The sequence below is a fragment of the Petromyzon marinus genome, chromosome 6 (genome assembly GCF_048934315.1).
Source record: "Petromyzon marinus isolate PM22_M1 ecotype Great Lakes invasive population chromosome 6, UKy_Petmar_22M1.pri1.0, whole genome shotgun sequence".
Lineage (NCBI taxonomy): Eukaryota > Metazoa > Chordata > Hyperoartia > Petromyzontiformes > Petromyzontidae > Petromyzon > Petromyzon marinus.
In genome coordinates this window covers 10,982,430-10,998,959 of record NC_133672.1, presented here as the reverse complement: position 1 = coordinate 10,998,959, position 16,530 = coordinate 10,982,430, and the positions used below count along the sequence as shown (strand labels likewise).

General features: G+C 38.8%; 1 protein-coding gene across 1 annotated transcript; it reads left to right on the top strand.

Moving 5' to 3' along the window:
* The first annotated feature begins 652 nt into the window (after positions 1 to 652).
* Positions 653 to 14,984, top strand: ESF1 (ESF1 nucleolar pre-rRNA processing protein). The gene is made up of 14 exons (XM_032947998.2): positions 653 to 790; positions 2,559 to 3,176; positions 3,388 to 3,698; positions 3,990 to 4,103; positions 5,416 to 5,537; positions 5,874 to 6,026; positions 7,191 to 7,305; positions 8,147 to 8,285; positions 8,736 to 8,948; positions 11,215 to 11,357; positions 12,276 to 12,360; positions 12,697 to 12,788; positions 13,648 to 13,797; positions 14,222 to 14,984. The coding sequence occupies exons 2-14, from the start codon at positions 2,618 to 2,620 to the stop codon at positions 14,525 to 14,527; spliced, it is 2,502 nt and encodes an 833-aa protein (XP_032803889.2). The 5' UTR covers positions 653 to 790; positions 2,559 to 2,617; the 3' UTR covers positions 14,528 to 14,984.
* Positions 14,985 to 16,530: the final 1,546 nt, after the last annotated feature.

Below are 16,530 nucleotides of genomic sequence, written 5' to 3'. Positions count from 1 at the left end.
TATAGACTGCTGAGCTATCAGTAGGGGGCAGCAGAATCAATTGTTACTCTAGAGAGAGACACAGAGACAAACACCACTCTCTGTCTCTGTGTCAGTCTCTCTCTGCTTGTGTGTCTGTATGTCTCCGTGTCTGTGTTTTGTCTCTCTCTCTCTCAAATGTAGCAATCTTTGGAAGAACGTGAATCAACCAGGTGGGGTGTTGACTGTTGTGTTGGCCGACACTCTGTGTTGTATTGCATTATATGTCCAAGTTTACTAGCTTTGTTTTCTCATTCATTTGTACCTGATGATGGTTGCTTGTGTTGCAATTGCAACGTCGTATTCTATTATTTAATTTCTTTCAACGTGACTTTACCAAAAGAACCAATATATATTAATTACTACTTATAGAGAGGGGGGGAAACCTCTAATTTGGCAAGAAGGAATTACAATTTACGAATCAGTACTCTGACGGGAAGCGATATTTTTTAAACAAACGTTAAAGCGTTGGGTTTTTAAATTAAATAACAACTTTTTTACGTGTCGTGTAAAGTAACGGTATAAAAGCAGTTTTCCTCCTAAAAAAAGTTTATTTTAATTATTCTGTGTATATACATACCGAATGTTGTATACCTACTTTGCATAATCCGCGAATCTGCGAACGCGAATCGGGAAGGGATCTCTGGCGGCCGGATCACGTGGAGCGCACGTGGAGTGGAGGGCCGCGTCCTCGTCGAGACAACGTGAACGCAGCTGCCGAAGCGCGTCGCGTCTCTGTTCACGACGACGTCGTCGTTCGTTTTACATACAGGTACAGGCGAACATTGAGACGCACGAGTCCACGACTCTATGCGTGGTTCCCCCCCTCAATGTGTCGGCGTCGTTCGTGCCGCACTGTACGTACTGTACGTACAGTGCCTGCGCGTCTTGCTAAGGGCCTGAGTGTACAGCGCTCTGTGTATATATTTTTTATTGAGGTGAACAATGATGTAACGTATTAAACATACAGTCATTATTGTGCGTAATAAAGCCCGTAACATTCCTACTTTTTCAGTGTTGCCTTACTCTTACGTTCCATGTTTATGATCCTGGCTACGTATTACAGGGTGTAACAAAAAAACATGTTCCTGGGTAGTAAGTGTTATTTCCTAATTACTTATGCCTCAAAAGTACAGAAAATGTCTATTATTCCTCACAAACTTTGCTTTTGTGACCAGGACAGTGATATTTAAAATTGACCTATTTTCAATGAGAAAACGTGGTGTGCATTTGTGTCGTTCCTTCACATAAAGGCCTGGTCACAAAAGCAAAGTTTGTGGGGATTAATAGCCATTTTCTATACTTTTTAGGCATAAACATTTTAAAAATAACACTTAGTACCTAGGAACAAAAATTGTGTTACATAGTGTTATCATCGGTAGCGAGTTATGACCCCCCACCCCTATATTATGGATAACTGAATCTGTCCAAAATTAGCCCCAGGCTCGGTGAAATATGGTCACAAAATCATTCCCATGACCGACACGGTCAAGCATTGTGTCGTCGACCCCAGTGAGCATGTTGGTTGCTGTAGACCCAAGTAAATTGTTAGTGAGTTTTAAGATTCGCTGAGGGAAATGTTGAAACGTTCGGTTTCTGGTTGTTGCGTTAACTCTCATGCATCATGACAACTCTGTTGGGCTGCTATGATTTATAGGCACGATTAAATTGCATACAGTGTATTAATTTTAACACATTTGGGGACTCCGTATGAATCCTAAAATGGCATTGCACAAATGAGTGTGCTTTTTACAAATCGTGCTTTAGGTGGTTTCGTACAGTACCTTACGAAATGTAAACTGTTTCGAAAGCTCAAGAGGGGAGAACACAAACCTTGCACCGTTGTAGTCCATACGTTAGAGCAGAAATGTATGCCACCTGAGGGTTGTGAAACGTTAGTCGTAGCGGTCTCTGGCCAAGAAATGTAAATTAGAACATAACCTTTTATTATGTTTTAACTTATTCCAACAACAGATTTTTAACGAAAAGTGTTTTAATTATTGCTTTAGCAGATGCTATTTTGTTTATCCGAAGGTCGCGAATAGATGGGGTAAAATGTGGGTACTCAAACCTCTTCCGAGACGTCTGCCCAGCATGGAACAGTATGCGAAAAGACCCTCTTGAGCCCCTTCTCGTGAAGGCTCTTCCGCCAGCAGTGGCGTGACCAATAAACTAGAGGGCTTTGCCTCTTAACTATTTGTCCCGAGGTCTCTTACAAAGGAGATGTGTTAGGCGATACCTTGTATGAATTCGGCATACTCAATTGCCATAGGCTGCCTTTAAACAAGGCCTGCATATGTGATGCATTTACAAAGTTAACGTTATGAAAGGTATTCCAAGAAACGTTCAGTCTTGTGTTTTCGGCGTTTTCACAAACAACTAATTAAATATAGTTGCGTTGTTGCTGCCTTGCAGCAGATGAATAAAAATGTTTTGCAAAAACTGGTAGGATAAATAACATTGTGACATGAGATCATGCTCTGGTTTGTCAGATGTGTAACAAAACTAAAACTGGATTGTTTTTGTGTGTATTTTCATAGGGAAACCGGCAGTCAAGAATCCAGACTAATATTTTAGTTGCAAGTAAAAGATTGCAAACATGCCAATGAAGGGAGACTTAATCTCTCAAGATGCACGCTTTAAAAAGGTCAGCAGGGACCCACGCTTTTGGGAAATGCCAGAGAAGGAAAGAAAAATTCAAATTGACAAACGTTTCCAGGGTATGTTTAATGAAAAACGCTTTAAACTTAAATACACGGTGGACAAACGTGGTAGGCCCATCCAGCACACGAGTAAGGAGGACCTCAAAAGGTTTTACCAGCTCTCCGATTCTGATGATAATGCCTCTGATTCTGAAAATACCAAGGAAGCCAAAACAAAACAAACTACAAAAGACGAAAACTCTGAAAGCGACGATGGTGATGAAGAAACATCTGAGAAAAAGAGTTCTATTAAAAATAAAAAGAACCTCATGAAGACACAACGAGCAAAAGAAAAGGCGTTGATATCTTCCCAAAAAACTGAGCATACTGGACAATTGTCAAGTACCACTTTTGGAAATGCAGATGTGAAGACAAACCAGACGCAGTCGGCAATTGAAAAGGCAAAAAAAATAATTGTGAAGGAGGTGAAATCTAACAAAAAGGGTGACATTTCAGGTACTGTTACTTAATCATACATCTATATAGCACTTTTAAAAAAACTATAAATTTGTGTTCAAATAATTGTCGAATACGCAGTTATCTATGTTGTGTATTGTACATTTTAAACTGTAACCTTGTTTTTGTAAACAATGTTAATTTGTAAATACAAATAAGCTTTGAGTTTAAATGTCCATTTGTTAAGAACATTTATTATATTTCATCGCAGAATTGGAAGACGAATCTGAAAAGTTTGAGGATGCCGAATTTCATCGTGGTAGTGCGGAAGAAAATGATGACAAAGATGCAGTGACATCACGCGTGTCGAAGAAGGGTACACAAGTCGATTCTGCTGATGATGACGACGACGATGATGATGACGACGACGATGATAGTGAACCAGACATAGCTCGCGGTGTTGGAAATATGGAATCAAGTTCAGATGAGGAGGATTTTGAAGAGATGTTAAATGAAGAACCAGAGATGCTGGTAGAACATGCATGGGGAGAGATTGGTGAAGATGCACCACGTGCAGATAATGTAAGTACTCTGCATAGTTGGCCTTTATATGTATACATCTTGTTGCATGGAACCCCAGGACTTAAAAGACAATTTAAATAGCATTTGCTTTAAATATTTACAACATACTGCTCTAATTGTCCATGCAAAATTGTCTACATAGAATAATTATGTGTCTATTTTGTAATACTTTGTAAAAAAGTATTTCGTAACATTTAATTTTAGGAAAACTGCTAACATTTGTTTTGGCATAAATATGTAATAACATCCTTGTGAAACCCTTTGGCGTGTCTGCACTTGCGTGTGTTGTAGGTCACACGACGTTTGGCCGTCTGTAATATTGACTGGGATAGAATCAAGGCCAAAGATCTGCTGGTTCTGTTCGACTCTTTCAAGCCCAAATGTGGTGTTGTCATGTCTGTCAAGGTATTGGAAATAGTTAAAGGAAGCCATTTTCCCATTATTTGAATTCCACGCAGCCTTGTATGAAATTATGTAATATACATATTAAGTTTAGCATACTTAATCCCCATATGTGGTTTGTTGCTTTTAATATGGTTTTTAAATTGTATTCAATTTTGGAATAAAGCTTTACATAATAGAAGGCTAAACAAGGCCCCAGCATCAAAGTGTGCGGGCCTTTCAAGATGTGAACATACAGGTGTTTCCTATAAATATTTTATTTGGCTGGTTGATGTTAGTACAGCACAGATAAAATATATTTGCTGCATAGCTTTGGTTTGAATTTTTGTTGGTACATTCTTTAAACGTACTTATTTATGAAACATCCACGCACGTGCACACTAAGAACATAGCAAGATAAACATTTATTGAAATAGCTGCGGTGTTATTTTGAAAACTGTCAATAGTGGACCCATTAAATAGGATATATGCCTGTTGGTGTTATATTGTAATTTTAATAGCATGTTACTGTTCATCTATTTAAACTCTAATGCCATGTGCCAACACCATATGTTTTCAATTGACGGATAATATGGGGTGATACATTTATAAATATTCCACTAAAATTAAAAGAAGCTATACATTTCTAAGATTAATTAAAAGCCTCAACAACATTTTATTTGCCACATATCTCATTATACTTATAATAATGTTGACACTCTGCAAGATGTGGAGCCATTGCCTTCACAACATTCAATCAAATATTGAGAAAAAATACTCGGGGTCATTGGTAATGAGCAGGGCGGCATCTGTACATGGAATGTCATATACATTTTATCAAAATAAATCTATGTAGCGTCCGCCAGTTCGATTCAATCTTCACAGTCGAAACAATGGGCATGGTTCTTAAATCGCAGGTCCCTGCCACTTCCAACCAACTCAGCAGTATACATGGATACACCACAATCGATTCAAAGGTCACATGTAGTGAAGTGACCTTTTACAATGTGTCTGACCAGTACGGAAGAGTAGACCAGAATTAGAATCTTCATACTGAAGAAATCCGATGAGCTATAAAGCATTTTTTTTCTGCCACATGTCCGGTCGACCTCTAGAATTCCCTCTAGTATAGGCCTTTCTGCCAGCAATGGCATACACAAGCAATTGCAGAGCTGCACATTCACCTTTCACTCATGTAACATAAATAAATACAAACTTTATATCGGCATCCTCACAATCTCCACTTTGGGTGCTGAAGTATGTATTTTAAGATGTGGATTTTTGGATAAATCTAAAGTAAAATCAAGAAATATGACAAAACATACTGTGATGTCAGATCTACCCATCAGAGTATGGCAAGGAGCGCATGGAGCACGAGAAGCTACATGGGCCTGCTGAGCTGGCAGATAACACACTGCCAGATGACATCCAAGACTCCCAGCTCAATGCCAAGGATGAGTAAGTGCCCTGTTGTTTTCCTAGGTCAAGGCTGGAGATTAACAGTGGATTGTTTACGTGATTACCGATCTCCCAGTGTCCATATACTCTGGTTTTGTGCTGTTTTTGTTAAAACATGATTCAAATATTTTAAATGAAAGGTCAAGTAAATGCTAGTGTGTCATGCTTGAGTTGAAAATTGCTTTATGGAGATAATCCACCAAACTACAAAGCCATCACATCCTTTTTTTAAATGTCTGGAATTAAAATGCATCTTGTGTATTATTTCAAACGATACTTTTACATTGCTTTTCATAAAATGAACTGTCGTTCTTTCAAACAAATCTTTTTTTACAGAGTTTTCCAAGAAAAATTGCGCAAGTACCAGTTTAACAGACTGAAGTATTTTTACGCTGTGGTTCAGTGCGATTCACCAGAAACTGCCAATGCCATTTATGAAGGCTGTGATCGAATGGAATACGAAGCCAGTTCTTCCTTCATTGATCTCAGGTAAGTAGATACTAAAGCATAAATCTTCATAATTATATTGATCAGATATTTCCTATCGACTGCTGGAGGAAGGCCTCTCCCACGTTTCCCACAGTCCCCACCCTGATGCTGTAATGGGGTGACTTCAGTGTATATTGTAGGAAAACAGAACAGTATTTAGGAGTTCATAACTAAATTTGGCATCGGAGTGAGGAATGAAGGAGAAGAATGTCTAGATAGCTTGCATGCTTCCAGTGCTTGAAGATATTGAACAGTCGTTTCAATAGTGAGTACACAATGTACATGGACGACTGAAAATGGAGATATTGCAAAATGCAATTTACGGTACTTATTTGGAATTAAATGTTTTTACTTAGAAGCTCTTGAGATAAACACGTGTGAATGTTCTCCGTGCGCTCTGATTTCCTCTCAAGTGTAAACATTGAGTCTATTTCGATTTAAAGCTTTCGTGACTGCAGGGATTCATCTGCTGGGTTCTTTCGGTAAAGTCACGTAGAATGGAGGTCTTATCCCGGAGTTTGTTGAAGGATCTCAAGGTTATGTGGAATCCCTCCCCATAGAGGCGGTTAAATATGGATTTTAAATCGGTTAAATTTCGATTTTAAATCGTGACTTTACCGAAAGAACCCAGAAGATTGATTCTATTATCAGACCACAAGCATTGTGGTTAATGCAGACATGATTCCTTGTAAAAGTTTTCAGTTTGGTGTTTTCACATCTTAACACCTGTTTTGTTGCCATAAAAAAGGGGAAAAACCTATTATCATTGATTAATTGACTTAAACGTCTAGGAAATTGTTGGAAGTACGGGCTCACTGCCTGTCATGACCCGAGTGGGAATTGCTCATTTTTAGGATTAACTAAGTAACCAGGTGGTGGCGGCATGAACCAGAGAAACGAGTTTTTACCAAGGTAGACTTTTTTCGATTGGTGTTAACGATCATACGTGTATAATTGTCATGCATATTACTATGTAGGTTTTTACAGTTGCATATAATAGAATCGAGGAATATTGTGAGCTGTGCCCTATTCAGTTCATAAAGAAGCTGCCAGCTATTGGAACGAAATGTTGGGCATTGTGCCAAACAGCATGCGTCACACAACACGAAAGCACATGGGAGAGCTATCATTGTCATTGATGTTTTCCCCTCCATTGCTCTGTAGGTTTATACCTGATGGCATGACCTTTGATGATGAGCCAGCAGACTCGGCTATTGAAGTGGATTCAGAGTCATACAAACCTAAGCACTTTACTTCAGCTGCTCTTGGAATGTCAAAGGTGACAGCTGCACAAGAGTCTGGTGGAGTGTGTGATCGTTGTTTGTAACTGTTCACAGCGCGAGACTGATTTCCTAGCTTTACTTTCGCACATTGTGGCTTTTCTTGGTGATAACTAGCACAACAATTATGAGTTGCAAGTTTTGTTTTATTTATTGCTCTTGAAATGCGGACAGTCCTTATTTAACGGAGTAGATGTGTTCCTGAAAAGTTATGCGTAGAGCGACAAATGCGTTAAGCGAAAACTATTTCCCCATAAATAATGTAACGATAAAGTTTGGCGAGATATGATGTGTACACATTAAGATGGCATACTGTATCACACTGATCAGCCGCGCAGCTCAAGAAAGTGGATCATCGTCGCGACCTCAGAAGCCGCGTTATTGTAGGAGCATTCCACGTTATAACGGGACATTCTACGTTGATTCAAAAGTGTTTCCCTAATGGAAGAAGCACGTTGTGGAAAAAAATGCCTTGTGTAAACACTCGTTGAGCGAGGACTTTTACTTGCATTATTATCACTGAGTCAGTGGAATGATAATCATTGCCCAAAAAATATCACCTATTGTGTTTTTTTCTTCCTATTGCAGTGTTGTTAATTGAATGTGAGTTTTTGCTATTTGTGCTTGCACACTATGGCCAATGCAACATCAAACATTGTTTCATAGTAAAATAGGATTTTCATCTATCACACGTAAATGTTGAAGAGGTCATTGAAGTGTTTTTAATAACCGTAATGCTTTTGTAGACTCGTCAGCCTAGAACAAAACAAACAGTACTGAAACACATGATAGTCCGCTTCCTCTGCACGTTATAAAACCACAATTGTATTTTTTGTCTAGGTGGAGTTGACATGGGAAGAAACAGATCATGAACGGGTCCAAACGCTCATGAAAAGAGATTTCACAAAAGACGAAATATTGGAAATGGATGTTAAAGCATACCTAGCATCCTCCAGTGAGGATGATGATGAGGAACCAAGTAAGATACTTTCTGCTAAACCATTGTGCTTTGCCCATACAGGGCAATTGGTAACAACGGCAGTACTGATGATAATGGGCTTCCTGCATAACGGATATTCAACAATATTGTGGTCAATTATCGTTTGCTTATATAACTGTTGTATTAATTGTGACACACTTCCGTTATTATTAAGTCGAGCAGTGTGCGGAGATGGAAGCGGAAAGAGAGCTTGCTATAACCTGCAGTGCGGTGGTTGGGCAGAATTTGGATGAGACAAACAGTGATAGAGATTCTATGCATTTTCTAAAGTTTTCTGTGCTCCAAGAGTTTTTTTATTGGGAGTAATGCATATATTGCAACAATGATTGGCTTCATGTTGCTTGTAACTTTTTTTTTTTAATACCAAACGGAAATGTGCCATGAAACCAAAATCACTTAATGTTTTTTTTCATCGTTATTTTTCCTCAGATGATTTTATTCAGGAGCCTCAACGGGACATCGGTGAAGAGGAAGTCACGCAGTTGCATGCGAAGCCATCCGGATCGGAATCTATGCCCCTGAAAAAAAATAAAAAAGTTAGCGAGGAGGAAATGATTAACAAATACAGGGAGCTGCTTAAGGGCATTGACGAGGAAAAAACGGAAGAAAGGGACATGGAGATGGAGATAACCTGGGTTCCAGGTAAAATGTTACTTTTATGACGTGGTACCAATTTTCGAGACTTAATTTAGAATTTGTAAATGTCGTCGCCAAATACTTTCAACAAGTTTTTTTGGGTGGTTTTACAAGCCTTTCCAAATCGCATGATAAAATCACAGTTTGTGGTAATGGGAGGTAAAGGTAGAACCCTGAATTTACTCGCTCATGCCACAGCTGGTAGAAGGGGCTCCAAATAAAGAGTTCCTCTAAAGGTTTTTTTTTGGCCTGCTCTTCCCCACTGGCCAGACTTATTGGAAGAGGTGGAAGTACAGTAAAACCTTGGTTTGCGAGCATAATTCGTTCCGGAAACGTGTTTGTAATCCAAAGCACTCGTATATCAAAGCACTCGTATATCAGTTGTGATCACGTGATGCTCGGCAGACAAAGCGCATACGTACACTACTCGTATTTCAAGACGTCGCTCGTTTATCAAATTAATATTTATTTTAAAAAAAAATTGCTCGTCTTGCAAAACACTCGCAGACCAAGTTACCCACAATCCAAGGTTTTACTGTACCTGGAATTTACTCCACCTGCCGATCGACTAGTCATGGTTATACCCATTTATACTGCTGAGTGGACAAAGGTGGTTTAAATTTGCAAGTTTAAGTTGCGCTAACACCAAGGAAGCATATTTTATCAGAAATAATAACTTTATGAAACTTGACAGTCTTTTGTCAATTCTCTGGTAGATGGAGTCCTACCCATGCTTTGTCATTCATCGGAGTTGTTTGAGTGCGAGTTAGCCGTGACCAGGGATATAACTTAGGTCTCCAGGATTATTGTGCAGGGCACTATAACCGCTGCACTACTGCTACCACATTACGAAAATTAGATTTAAATATTCTATTCTGGATTATATTTTTAGATTACGTGCAACTATCCTTTAATCCATTAGAACAAAAATTCACCACTTGAACAATCTCTGACATTTCCAGCAATTCATCATCATTGTCGTCAGCCATTAATGCATTGCTGGATTAGAGACCTCCTACCTGAATCTTCGCCTGTACGGCAAGTCATTTTGATAATTAGCTTACTCTTGCAGTATTACTAGTTGTTCACAAGGGGGTGCAGTTGATGTGAACAATATTGACTTTTAAAATACTTAGAAACTATTGTGGTCGTCCCGCAATATTTCACAAGTGGTAGTTGCGTAATAAATTGTCATTTTTATATTTTGTGGCTGCGTCCACATGAGCACTGTTAGCGTTGAAAGCACGAATGGAAGAACTTGTGTCCTTTGTTAATGCCACATTTAAAGAGTCGTGGGGTAATCTTAGAACATTCTTTATCATGCTGATCAGTGTGGCTTGGTGAAATGAGGGGTGGAGCCCAGAACCTTGTTCAGATATTGCTCGCCACTGATATTAGCTGTGGCCAGAAATTAAACGCAAGTCACCAGTTTTCTTAGTGCATTGCGCTAACCACTGTGCCACTGGTCCCCCCCGCAACATTTATGCTAGATTGTTTTACCTTAAATGTTGCAAACCAAAGTGTCCATTTAAAACCCTGCTGGTATGCTGTTTGTTTTCTGCTCTCAGAACATTGCATGGAACCTACTAATTCTGCCTTTTATTTGAATAGAAAAACAAGAGGTTTACATCTTCCCTGATTATTGCAGGATTTATTTTGGTCTCATGAGGTTAATGTTTGCATTTTAATAGCAATTCGGAATTTTAAATGTTTGGATACGATAGTGTTTCCCCTGTAAGGGCGTAAAAGCGCACTGCTCTCCATGTGATATTGTTAAATATTAGGAAGCTGCCTTCAACTACAACCTAAAAAAATACTAGGGGTGTTGTTAGCAGGGCCTTGGAAATGAGTGCATTGTAAAGAGAGCAATCAACTGCACCAGTCATTCACTGCTGGTAAGTAAATTACTTTTTGAGGCTTGAAAGGAATTGTGCAGCCTGTGTGAATTAACAGGGCATGTGCCACAGTGTTTACACATTACGTAAGTCCTCTGAGAAGAGCCAGTGTCCTTTGAACTTTGTAAACATTAATGAGTTCATTAAGGCTGCTTGGACCAATGCGAATATTTTTGAACTTTTGGGTATTATGTGTTGTATGCTTATTAAGCTTTCCTGATTTTTGCAAGTAATCATTTTGATAACGTGCGATTTTTTTTTTTGGGAAAAAAATGCAATCCTAGCTTCATTTTTATAACGTTGCAGCCGAACGTCTGGTGCTGCTGCGGCTTGCATACATTAATATTTGATGTACAACATTCTTCATATTAACGTAGGTCTCAAGGAAACGGCGGAAGAGATGGTGAAGAAGAAGCTGGAAGGCAAGGATTCTTTGACCCCTTGGGAGCAGTATCTGGAAAAGCGTAAGGAGAAGAAAAGGCAGAAACGAGAGGAGAAGAAGAAACATAAGGACGTGCAGGTGAACATTTATAATGATGCCGAGCATCATGTAATGTTTAAAATGTACACATTTTCATAATTATTCCGATGGCTAAAATGTTATCACACCCTTTATTTTGCATCAATAAATTAAGAATTTTATGACCTTGAATTGCTCATTCATGACCTGGACCATGTGTTGTGTGTACTTATTGGATTGTGGTTCACCTTCACTGGGAATGAAGGAATCGCAGCAACATTCTCCCATTGCTTTACACAATAACACATCCCGTGCTTTTTTTTTTCCTCCTGAAGTTTTTCTCTTCCTCCTTACCGAATAACACTCAGATTATGTCCCATCCACTGTCGCAATCGTTCTTTAGAATTTGGAGCATGCCATTTCCCTTCCGAATTTCAAACTGTCCCTCTGTTGAAATCTTATAAACCAATGGGCCTTTATTGGATACAATTGGCTATTTGTTACATCCTCTGTCTGCCTAGTTTTTATACGTTGATAGTATTTCTAGATTTGTAATGCACATACTCACGATTTTACGTCACCCACACGTGTTGCTTAACTGCCACTTCTCTGCATTGATGTAATGATTATTTGTATGTTTTAGACATACATTAAAAGAAAATTGTGTTTGTATACAACTGCAAACGTTTTCCCGGTCATTGCTGGATCTGTTCTCGGGGTGTTTCCGTGTGTCGTGATGCTCGACGTTTCACTCCACGTGCTCGGAGCGTTTTCAGGAACCGAGTTGAGTAGTTCCCAATCGAGGGAGAACGTGAGCTCATTATAGTTCGTGAAGAAGCTTCCAGCATGCGGAGCGAAAGGATGCAGAACAACACCAAGTATAACCAGAGGATGCATAAGAGTGCTGTATTGGACCGTGTTTGGATTGGACATTTTGCTCTTGATACGATTGTGGCTTCCCCATTTAATTGTATCCAGACCCAGGATTTGGTGAGTGATGAGGACCTCCCTCCAGATGTAGACCTCAGTGATGAATTTCATCGAGAGGAACTCCAAGGAACAGGTATGATTTAGTTTTACCTAGATGCACTTCGCGTGACCGATTATGAAACACTTGATAAAATGTTTCCTAACAAGAATAGTAGAATTGAATAAAATGCTGAACGAAGTGAACTACTCGGATGTTAATTTATCCAGCATTTTTTCCATGAAATTTGTGGGCACAAATAAACTTTTGGCACATTAGATTAGAAGGATGTGTAGTTTTGTAAATCTAGAGTTATGGAAGAAGTACATTTCATAGGCTGAGGTGAAAATATTCGACTTTAATTTAATATTTTGCAGTATTTTTTTCATGAAAACCGGGTTATTATTGTAATGATCTGCTTTGAACTTTTAGAAGCATCAAAGAAGGGAAAGAAAAAGAAGACAAAGGGCAAAAAGGAACAAGCATTGACGTCAGAAGAAACTGTTGAAAGAGTTCAACAGGAGGTACATTCAGATGAGTTTCTGTCTTTGATTTTATTCATATATGTGGGATTTTCTGCCCGGTGGAATTTGGACTTGAATTTTCGTCATGAAACGAAATCCAAAACTCTGTATGGAACATATTCTTTGTGGATTTGTTATGCTATGCATACACATTGTGTGGATTTCCTGAAATATATTCATGCATGCCTTCTGTTTATTCACAATGTTTTCATTATATCTCTAAAGCTTGACTTTTATTCCATGCAACCTCTTGAAGGAGCAATAGTTATTGAAAAACTCTTCGATATATAGTCATTCTGTAACTGTCAAGTATTATTATGAATGGTAAATTATCATTCATAGTATCAGAATAATGATATTGTACAAACCAGTTATAAATACTGTGGTGGCAGTGGTTAGCACACTGCACTAATGAACCGGGCAAACTGAATCTGATTCCTGGCCCCAGATAACATCAGTGACGAGTGATATTTTAATCGATTCTGGGACACTTGCTTCTTAACCAACTCCACATGAACCTGCGTGGTTGAAGTATGGTAAAACAACCCCCATGACTCCGATACGGTGTGAGACAGCTTTCGTATTGTAATATAGTGCATATAGACGGCATGTAATGATGCACAAATTAAATATCGAATTGTGTATTCAAGAATCGGTTATTGAAACTTTGTAAACATTGCATGTAATGGGTTCGCGTGACTCTTGCAGCCAAGACAGGTGTTATGACGTAAATGGTAGAAAGCAGCTTTAAATGAGTTTTTTTTATATATATGCGTCTCCAAGAATGTTATGCCTGCTATATGTTTGTCATTTCTGATCCGTGTTTATACTTGGGTATTTGTGCGTACTGCATATGCAGGCTGAACTGGCTCTGCTCATGATGGATGATGAGGAGGAGGATAAGAAACACTTCAACTATGATAACATTGTTGATCAACAAAACCTGAGCAAGCGTAAGAAGAAGAAGATGCTGAAGAAAAAAGAAGTGATTGAAGAAGATACTTTTCAGGTGAGTCTCGTTTCATATTAGATTAAGATTTTTTTTTCTTGTGCTTTTGACAATATGAAGTCACAATGTGTGATTTGAATTTTTTTTTAAATGACTATTCAGGTATTTACTTTACATAATCACTCTATTTGGGTGGATACTGCTGGACTTAGATTATCCTAGATCATTGGCTTATGGATGATATAAACTTAAGGTTGTTATAACTACCACTTTGCAGGAGTCAGAGAATATTAACTTACATTTTTATCTTAAAAATCCAACAATAAATAAAGTCGCCTGTTTTGGTCTTTTTAGGGCAGTGTTTTTCACAAATGTGTCGAGTTTTTTTGTCATTTGCACTCATTGCACCACTGTCAATGCGTTGTCACAATTTTGTATTGTTTACTTTTAATTAATTTCCCACTTCTGACCTCATCCTCCCAAGGTTGATGTGGAAGACCCAAGGTTCAGTGCAGTCTACACTTCCCACTTGTTTAACATCGACCCGTCGGACTCCAGTTTTCGGAAAACTAAAGGCACAGAGGCACTGTTAATGGAGAAAGGACGCAAGCGGCGTCTCCAGGAAAAAGAGAAACTAAGTGGCCTCCAGCACCAATCTCCAGAAGTGGAGGCACTGGCAGCAAAGGGCCTTGATGAGAAAAAGGGAGTTGACCCTGCCCTTTCATTGCTCATAAAATCCGTGAAAAGTAAGACGGAACAGTTTCATGCCAGCAAAAAGAAGAAGATGTAAAGACCGTCGCGATTGCATACTTAGCTCGTAAAAACGAGGCATATAATTAAACAAAACATGGAAAACGATAAACAAATCCGATACATTTAAACATTTGCAAGTTATATTCTTGGTTCTTTCAGTAAAGTCACGTAGAAGGGAAACAAAACAATAAAAAATATAAAACAATAAAATTCTCACGACGTTTCGACTGCAACACAAGCAATCATCATCAGGTGTGAAAACCACAGCAAGAAAATTTGAAAGTTATTGTTGGGTTTACATACCAAGTATTTTTTCAAAGCTGTGCATCTTAAAGCAGTAAAAAATGTAGTTTGATTTGTCTTGTAAAAATGTATAAAGATGCTGTATACAAATACAAGGAGATTCATTTGGGGGCAGGATAAATATCACATTTACATGCAAAAAAGGTAACAATTTTTATGTTAAATCGTATAATAAACAGAAAATATCAAAATTGCAGCGTTTCTCTTATTTCCAAATGCTGATTCAAATTATTCCACAATCCGTGAAGGTTGGTTGATCGTTTGCAAATGCCCCCCCCCACCCTTTATAATTCACTCGTGCAATTCATGGTTTTGCAGACATCTTCCCATTGGAACTTTGCCAAGATGTACAGATGCCCTTTTAGATTTATCTTTTTATTTTGTAGAGGTGCCTGGGAGTGTTTACCGATGCAGCGTTCTCCATTGCTCGAGATCAGTGGGAGGTTTTTGCTGTGTGGGAGGAAACTTGGGCAACAGATGCGCAACTTCAATCCGAAATGCAAGTCTTTTATGTCGACGGAAACCATTCAATCGACACGCCTGATGGCGGAGCACATCAATGTGCATTAAATTCATTGTCAAAACCTATGAAAAACACACTTGATTTTGTTTTAGTGATGTCGATGTGTGTGTGCAAAAGAGAGCAAAAGCTCTTGCAAATGTTATATTCGGTCAGGTACACGCATATTATATGAATGGGAGGAGGTGGAAATCTTTTGTAGAATAAGGGTTAAGTATAAGGAAATAAAAATCAATTTAAATATTTTACGTAATGATAAAAATGACCGGTTGCTGAGACAGGTGCAATACTCCCAAGTCCTCGGCAATAAACATGCATTGGACGACTGACAAGGAAAATGCTAGTATGTGATACATGCTCAATTGTTGATGATACTTTCATTTTCCATGATGGGTGTAAATTTTTAAATCCCACATTAAATTGAGAGTTTTCTGCAACAGCTGCAGGATCTCTCCGAAGCAAGCAGTGACGAGGTGTGGCATTGTTGCCGTCGTCTGTGACAGTCACTTAATCCTTGATGTCATTGCTGGATAATATCGTTGCAGCATCGACGAATGTGCAGTCAACATTTTAAGATCGTTACATTGACACCTATATGCAAGAATGGAAGGAGTAAAATATGGTGATTTTTTTCGTAAAAAATGTCCACTGCTTCCTGTGAATGATCTACAGTGCAATGCAACATTGCATTGCGAAACTAATTTTCACTCGGTGTTCGCAAAGATGACCTGCTCAAACAAAGTCAAACATTACTGCCTCATCCAGTAACCTATCTGTGCATGGTGATGTAACTGTCATTTTCTATCGATGTTCACACGCCCAATGTGTTCACATATCCGTCTCGAGTCTCTCGACCTCATTTCCCAGCGGGTCTCATATTCGACGTTGTACTGGAAGGCCACAGCCTACATTCCTGGGGGCGAAATGGACCTGAGAAATGTCAAGTCGTCACGCGTTGGTGAGGGCAGCAGCTTAAAGGTTTTGGTGGATGTCACCACATATATACACAATTACTTGTACAGAGCCTGCAACGATGGTTTGAGTAACATGTTTTAGCAATGTATGGCGGTGTAAGTAAAACAAAATTGGGGTGAAGTTGTGGTCGAAGTAACAAATGTGTGAAGTCACATTTGCAATTTGCAGTCTCGGATTGAAGTACAGCACTGTAATACGGTACAATTAAACGTTATTGGTTACAAATTATGCATCGAAAAGAA